Genomic DNA, 8,340 nt, shown 5'->3' on the forward strand with positions numbered 1-8,340 from the left:
AAAAACGGCTAGCAGGGGTAGGTCATAAGCTCGCTTTTGAGTGCTTCAGAAAGCTCTGTTGCGTTCATTGAGTGTAATCCAAAAATAACGCAATATTCCTTAGGTGGCTTGTTATGTAGCAGTGTTCTTGGGCAAGGATATACAGCATTCAGGCATGCTGGCTGGTGGGCCCTAGCCAGCTTTCCAGTCGGTGGAGTCTTCTTACCTGCCTTGCCACTTATCAACATTAACATAATTTGGGTCGTGCCTAGTTATTAATAAATCCCAAAGATAAAAAGCCAAAAAAGAGATGGTAGAAGAAAAAACGATAGAGAGGAAGAGACCAGTCCTGCCAGGCAGAGTCATTACACCCCTTCTATTTGTATTCCACGAAGCTTTGAGTAGGCTGCTGCGACTCCTCTCCTTTACCAAAGCGCCTAAGCCTCAAAATAGCCCGTATGTTGTCATAGACCGTATCTTTTGGGTAATTTTCGTCAACTTGGAACGCATGGAATTTATACGGATTGCAGTGTTTGCACTCGTTTTTCCAAGGATTTACCTCATACTCATGCTCATACACATGCTTATGCTCAGACTCAGTTTTAGTACTGCTCACGCTCAAGAATTTATATTGAAAATCGAGTCGATGTTAACCTCTGACATATATCAACAAAAATTTTTAAATTACACAAATTAACGACTTTTTAGCTTATAGCTTCTTCCTTTCATTTACTCTTCTATGTACATAGCTTCAACTAATGTGTGCCTGACAGGCAATCCCACAACTCATCCAAAGTGATAACAGCATAAGAACCTACATACAGGTTTCCCATAAGCACGAACAATGGCTACAAATTTAAGGAGCACTTTGGTGGTCTGTCTGACGCTGCTCACTTTACCATCGGGCATACAAAGTCAAGATGATTCTTTGGCGGGAAGTTTTCTATCGGGTAAGTTTGTTAAACACAAAGATTGAAAGGTGTTTTCTATTAAATTATAATTTTGCCTTAGGTCTCTTGGATACTATAACAAGCACAGCCGATTCGAAAGATTGCCCTGGCGTTTGTGTGCACACGCTAGCCACGCTCATTTGCTATGAAGTTCTGGATGATATACCATGTCCATCGCCTAGTATGAAGTGTTGCATCGAAAGTGCGCCAGGTAACATAATTTTTTAAAGTAATTTTTAAGAGAGACAAGGGAAATAAAAAAAACGATTTTTGATTAAGGTTCGGCACAAGAGTCTTTAAAAGGACCGTGGTTATGCAATACGTACAAGTAGTATTTATATCTCGGAATGTGTACAACACGTTGCACGGCTTTATAAATTTTACCAGCTGAGTAATTTGAGGCATTGAAGAGCCAACTTAGGTCACAAAATAGTTTCAGTCCTGTAAAGATGGTCGATGATCTTTGCCTCGCCAGTTGGCAGCCGACCTCATAGACTTCGATTTGGCAGTTTCGTGGTTCCTAGCAAAGTGCTTATTTATTACGGATATTTTGCTATCAAGAAAAGTTGGAGACTACCTAGATGTCTATGATTATGTGCAAAGCATGCGAGAGTAAGCTCCCAAAGTTACTTTTATTTCTTAAGAGGGAGGACACTCGGTTGGTGTACTAATGGGACGCTGTTTATTGGCTTTACAAGCTTTTAAGTTGGCTCTGCCTAATGAGTAAATTTGTATTAAGTAGAAGTGGAATGAATTGGAGACTTTTTGCAGGTTCAGTCTATTAGAGGTAGCCGAAACAGCGAAAACCATTTTCCCTGCGGAAGGGACAGGCAACTTAATATCATTCTATGAAATAGCGGAATCCCGTTCTTCACAAATGACATGAAAGTGGGCGTTGGAATAGGATCTAGTCACTCTAAAACTATCAAAACTATTAATTATCTGGTTTCGAATGGGTCAATGCGAAAAACCAGATGGACTAATCTGCACACATGCACTGTATCGCGTTTACAATATCCACTACTCGATGAAAATAAAAACTCGGAGTTTGCCCATCTAACCTATTCCAACCAAATCACGTCCCCATAGAGTACTGAGCAGTAATGATTGCAAGTAAATGAGTTCGCCTACTTAGCCTTTTCTTTCCTCGGAAAGATTTACCAGAAACGTACTGATATAGGGGTTCCGTTGGCCGTTTGCTATTTGGCTCTGTTCAGGGCAAGATTTGCCTAAGTGTTTGATGATGGTTAAATAATTTCTTGTCTATTTAATGCGTCTTCTAGCTGAAGCATTGAAAGATACAGAAATGTAACTACATCAACCTCGTCTCAATGGTGAGAAAAGAAGAATTAATGCAAGTCTCTACGGGCCACGTTTACTTTCCATACAAGCAATTATTTGCGGGTATCCCTGACGAACTGCTCGTAGATCTAAAGAAGTTAACATGCACAACGACCTCAGGCAACAACAACACCCAAGTCATAGTGAACAGGGGCACGTTTAATAAGTTTATCAGGATAGGTGCTTAGAGTTTCAAAATCTGACAATAGATTTTAAACTATTGACACTCATTGAGAAAGAGTATTAGCGTCAAATTAGCATTTTGATGACAAAAGTATTTTGTTAGCTCTTTTAATCATTCCTTAACGCTTGACCTTTCTCCATAGGCAAAAATAACACCTTGACGCATACGAGTACCACCACAACAACGACAAGTACAACCAGTACTACAAAGCGTCCTACAACCACAACCACCAAATTGACTACCACATCAACCACACCGAAGCCGAAGACCACATCTAAGCGGCCAACTACAACCACTACAACTACGACAACCACGAAAAAGACTACAACCACCAAGAAGCCGACTACTACCAGCACATTGGCACCGAAAAAGGGCGAAGAAAAGGACGCTGGCAGTATTGATGGAGCTAAAGGTAAATTTGAAACTAGAAAAATATTGAAAAATTCGAGTTCTGATAAAATTTTGTTACTGCCCTACAGTACAAAACTGCACAGGCGTTTGTGTAGCCGATCGCATTGCCGAATACTGTGAGGCTTACCTAACAACGAGCGGACTCTGCACGGCGGGCACTAAATGTTGCGTCTCACTGAACGATTACGCCAATGTGAAACTTCCAAAGGATATCTATGTACCAGCTAGTAAGTGTTGCTGAAGAGTCTTATGTCTGGAATTTTAAACCTTGTTACCTTCACTTATAGAACACATGGCGAATTTGAACAATATGCAACATAAAAATAAGACCAGCGCTACTACGAAGCAAACGACCACAAAGGTTAGTATTCACTTTGCAATCAAAAACTTCTCCGCAAGCAAAAGTTTTTTAAATGCCTCATATCATTTAGCAAACAACAACCTCGACCGTAGCGACATCTAGCACAACCAGCACAACACCCGAGCCGGCGCGCACAAAGATCAGTAACAACGCGAACGCCAACAAGCCAGCAAAACACAAAAAGACACCAGCTACCACAACCACCACTACCGAAGATCCCGCCGAAGACGAGCAAGAAGTGGAAGACGATGATGCCGAGGCTGAGAGCGATTCGAACAATGATGCTAACGACAAAGCTGAAAATCCCAATGGCCAAACACTCAAGGAGTGCGAGGGTGAATGCATGAATGGCATATTTGCTATTTTCTGTGATGACATTGACTCAGAGGCCTTCTGTCCCGGTGAGGGCAGTTGTTGTGTGACTGGTGTTGCCTCCGAAGCTACGCCTGCGGCTGCTACCAAGCCAACACCAACTAAACCGGCGACAAAGATTGCCAAGCCGCAACAAAGACCGGCCGCAAAGCCAGCGCCACCACCACAAGCAGCGCCACCACTTTTACAATCCGGCGGCAATGACTTTTTCTCACAAATTCTCTCCTTCGCTGAGAATACGCTTGGCGGCACTGGCAATCAGCCAGCGCCGCAAACACCGCCACCCGTACAACGTTGCCCCGGTTTTTGTCTGCTCAACATAATGGCGGCCTTCTGCGAGCGTCCTTCGGTGCTTATCACCACACCGACCACATGTGCCAAGGGCTCTGTTTGCTGCGATAATACGTGAGTCGGAGAACGTTTGAAAATTTGGAACTCAATCTTCTAAAAGGCGTCTTATTTCTCTTTCACTTTGCAGCGCTTCGCCACCAAAGCCACCACCGCAAAACAGGCGTCCACCCACAGCCGCACCTACAACTCAGCAAGCGCCGCCTTATGTTGTACCCAGCACACCACTGCCAGACCCACGTGAAGAATGTCCTGGCTCCTGCATAGTACCGCTGCTTAGCTTCACCTGCTTCAGTAAGTTTTAATTATGCGCTATGCAGTACTTTCAATGAATTCTTAAACTTGTGCTCTTTCTTCATAGAAAACGCCGAGATGACCGACCTATTCAAATGCAAGCGATCTGGGCAGATTTGTTGTGCGCCCAAGAGTCGTATACTCGAGAAGCAACAATTCCAGACACGCAACGATACACTCTACGCCAATTACCCACCGCCGCCTCCAATGGTTGGCGTGCCACAACCATATCCACCGCAACCGCAATATCCTCCACCACCACCACCACCACATTACATGGTGACGCAACCGCCACAGGCGCATCATCATTATCCACCACCGCCGCCACCACAAATACTACAACAACAACATCAGCTTCAACCCCAACAACCCACTTACGATTACGCACACTACGGCCCAGCATTGGTGCCACAACAGCAAGGACATGTACCACCACCACCGCTGCCGCCACAATTACCACCCACCACCACAACGACCACTACTACAACCACTACCACAACGCCACGTCCACATATCTACTCGAAATATGTATGCGGCGTCAAGGGAACTCTGCGCAGTGGACGCTCAAGTTCTTCACCGGCGCTATCGTTGGTCTCCTATGCGCGCGCCATGTATGGCGTACAACGTTCGGCGCGTCAGCTGAACCAGGTGGCCATGCCACAGTCACAAACGCAATTGAGCAAATCAAACGAGCGTCTCGTTTTGGGATCTGCCATTGTGCCCATACAAATACACAACGATCTGATACCGAGCGATGAGTGGCCGGATGCGAACCAGCTGCGTTCGTACCATGAACATCAGTCGATTTCAGCGGCAGCTGTGCAGAGTCGTTATCGCCACTCGGTGGTCGGCGAGCCGGTCTACCCTATGAACTTTAATGCTTCGCGGAGGCGGGCGCGTGTAGTTGGTGGTGAAGATGGCGACAATGGCGAGTGGTGCTGGCAAGTGGCGTTGATCAATTCGTTGAACCAGTATCTGTGCGGAGCGGCGCTCATCGGTACACAATGGGTGCTGACCGCAGCTCATTGTGTGACAAAGTAAGTTTTAAAACTTTTTTGAAGCCATAGTTCATTGTGATAGTTTTGCGGGGCAGACACAGTTTTTCCGAAAAAATTTAGTTAGCTTTTGGTGTTGAACAAGCCACCAAATGGATTTTAGTTAAATGTAAAGAAATTACCACATCTTAGCTGGTCTTCAACCAGCAGTCCTGGAAATTAATTTGCTGCCTAAATTTTTACGTGGCTAATTTCTCTATGTCTCACCAGTCAGTTTACGTGCTCAAGGAGATGATTTTCGAGTCTCACAACTGGCTTTATGTCGCTTCAAATAGACCTAGGTTCAAGATAATGATCCCGAATTAAAATACGATAGTTAATGACTGCAATTATTTTTGATCCCCTAGCGGTTTTTAACAATTCAGCTTTACCTCAGCTCAAAGTGTTACTGGCAGTAATTTTTTCATGCAGGTCCTTTTTAACAAAAGTGGACTGAAGGCGATTAGGCGAAGCTCCCTTAAACCTAAAGCTATTCGATAATATCAAGTCGTGACGGTAGCCTTGAAGGCGAATAACTGGAATTCATTTATTGTCCATCCCTTGAATGGTCCACTTTCCTGGGGCCAGATAAGGTTAGAGTTTTCCAGGAGGTCGGGCAGGCTCTTACTATCCTTTCCCTGAAAGTCTTTAAACTATCCCAATTTTCTCACAATCAGGGTAGTCGTCCCTCAAAAATTTGAGGTACTTTCTCCGTAGAGTTGGGTATTCCCACAGGAAGTTCTGGATGAATTATACCTGTTCTTTATCTCTAAACTAATGGCCCAGTGTCAATTTGAGCCGTTGAGCCCATTCATCCTTCATCGAACAGTGACCAAAATGAGCAAGATACTGTGAGCACGTGCGGGCTAGTTTACCTGTTGTTAATAGCTACTCTAATCATTTCCTCAACCTGTGACAACAGCTTCGTGCTTCGACCCACAAAAGGGAACCCAAAGCAGACTCTATTATTTTGCCCGCAGCCTGGAATGCACTGCAATAAATTGTAGGTCTAACATTTGAGTATATGGGTCTTATTTCTTGAGTACTATTATCTTGATGAACTCAATCCTTAGGCCATAATAGTCACTGCATATACATGTTCCGTTTTCAATTGTTCCACAGAGCATCCGTCTACCTAAACTTAGCAGCATAAGGTTTGCTTCCAAACAAGCTTCTACCTATGGTAAACCTGAATAAAGTTATAGTAAAACCCGCTTAAGTACACTGTAAACCATTTTTGGCAAATTTACGTCGATAATGGTAGGCAACACATTACCGACTATAAATGTCTATAATTGCACAACTATTTTTTTAAACATCTCTTGTAGAATTTTACGCAATAAATGTTAAAAATTTTAGACACTAGATGCTTAATAGTTTATATACTAGATGCTCATATTTACACACTAAGTGCTTATCTTTTACACACTAGGTGCTTCTATATTTTTATACATATCTTTTTCCAAAGTGGAGTTATTCGCTTGCTTATGCTTGCTAAATATATATTTGGCAGTTCGACTCTGGACGCAAAGGTATTTCCTCCCTTCCAGAACGCTTGGAGGATTTGAACCGATGATCATGGGATATTTCAATAACTTAGAACCCAATTTCGGTCAACCGAAAGCTGTTAGCAGACCTTATTTGTAAGAGTTTTATATTCCTTAAACAGTTTCGGCTAGTGAATAATTGATTCCCGGGGTCAAAATGTTAGCCCGAATAGCCAAAATAAATATCGACTTACTCCTACTTTTAAATTCAGGTAATATCAAACACTAATGCAGAGATAAAAGCATGTGAATCCAGAAACTTGCACTGCATTTTAAAGCCTTTGGCTACAGTTAGATATATAAAAGTATTTATTCCAAATAAAACGAAACGAGAGGCTTTACAGAGCCAGATCTGTGTTTGGCCACTTATGAACCGCAATACATTAGACTCGATTGTTCCAGATAATGGCCTACGTACACGTGGTGGTCAAATGTGATACCCTTTTGGTTCTCAGTTAGGTCTGACCGTTCGAACTAATTAGTTACAAGTATGTATATTGACCTATTAGTTGTTGAAAATACCTTAGCTACTCGTATTTAGTTATATTTAGAGCCATCTTCGTTTCAGTTCAGCAAAACTGATCAGTTGCGAAGAAAGTGTTCAGCTGCCTCGATCTGCTGCCGATCTGTTAGCAACTGAGTCCATAAGGTAGTCACGAGTTAAGATCAAGTAATGAACCAGCCGTCTTGAGGCGTTCCGGGGGAAAGAGGGTTTTTATTATTGAACCGGTCCCATATTTTAAAAGCTACACCAGAAGTTGGTTCTTCTGCTCATCTTCATATTTACCAGAATTTCACCATGCCTCTTACTCTTCCCACAATTTAAATCCACTTGGACAGGTACCGATGCTATAAACATTTTTTGGTGACCAAGAAAAAAAGATAATTTATATATTTGAGTGATTCTTGACAAAAGTCCACATGTGTACTCTTTCAACATAGTTGATAATTATTGCAATAATGGGGAGGGTTTCTTCATAAGAAGCTGGTCTGCTATCCCGGCTATTTACCAGGGCTACAAACCACTCCAAAAAAACCGAATAGATTCAAGTTCAAATTTGTGCAAAAATTATGAAAATTCTACAAAGTCTCATCGAACTTGCAAACTTTTTAATAAGAATTTCTAAAAAAAAAAAATAAATTTTAAGTTGATTTTTGGAAATTTTTTTCGCGGATTTCCTTCCATACATGTATGTTCGGCGAAGTTTTTGTATGAAAGAAATGAGCAATACACTCAACAAAAAAATTATTTAAAATCAACGAGGTCAAAATTAGAAAAATTTTAATAAACTTATTTAAGGTTTGGAAAAGTCGTGAGGCTAGTCGATTAGACAAAAAGAACACACTCAGAATTTTGAGTTGACACTCAAAATCGTGGCTTAATGTTTAAACCTTAATTTTCGGTAGGTTGGAGCTTACACCAGGCCTTAACCTCATATGTACATGTACATATACCTCTGGTCAAAACTCCTTATATAACAAGTAAGAAAGTCTAAGTTCGGGCGGAGCCGAACATTAA

The 8,340-nt window shown here is 42.2% G+C and overlaps 1 protein-coding gene across 1 annotated transcript in view; it reads left to right on the forward strand.

The window, feature by feature from the left end:
- Nucleotides 1–756: 756 nt before the first annotated feature.
- mas (trypsin-like serine protease domain-containing protein masquerade) overlaps nucleotides 757–8,340 on the forward strand; it is a 10,122-nt gene continuing 2,538 nt past the window's right edge. Inside the window, exons 1-8 of the mRNA XM_017636109.1 lie at nucleotides 757–929; nucleotides 991–1,140; nucleotides 2,597–2,866; nucleotides 2,934–3,092; nucleotides 3,153–3,226; nucleotides 3,297–4,003; nucleotides 4,077–4,240; nucleotides 4,308–5,277. Of these exons, the coding sequence (XP_017491598.1) occupies nucleotides 824–929; nucleotides 991–1,140; nucleotides 2,597–2,866; nucleotides 2,934–3,092; nucleotides 3,153–3,226; nucleotides 3,297–4,003; nucleotides 4,077–4,240; nucleotides 4,308–5,277 (2,600 nt within the window). The 5' untranslated portion in view covers nucleotides 757–823. The remainder of the gene's footprint in view (nucleotides 930–990; nucleotides 1,141–2,596; nucleotides 2,867–2,933; nucleotides 3,093–3,152; nucleotides 3,227–3,296; nucleotides 4,004–4,076; nucleotides 4,241–4,307; nucleotides 5,278–8,340) is intronic.

The sequence above is a fragment of the Rhagoletis zephyria genome, unplaced genomic scaffold, assembly GCF_001687245.7.
Source record: "Rhagoletis zephyria isolate East Lansing unplaced genomic scaffold, Rhagoletis_zephyria_1.1 Rzeph_scaffold_17267, whole genome shotgun sequence".
In the NCBI taxonomy this organism is placed as follows: Eukaryota; Metazoa; Arthropoda; class Insecta; order Diptera; family Tephritidae; genus Rhagoletis; species Rhagoletis zephyria.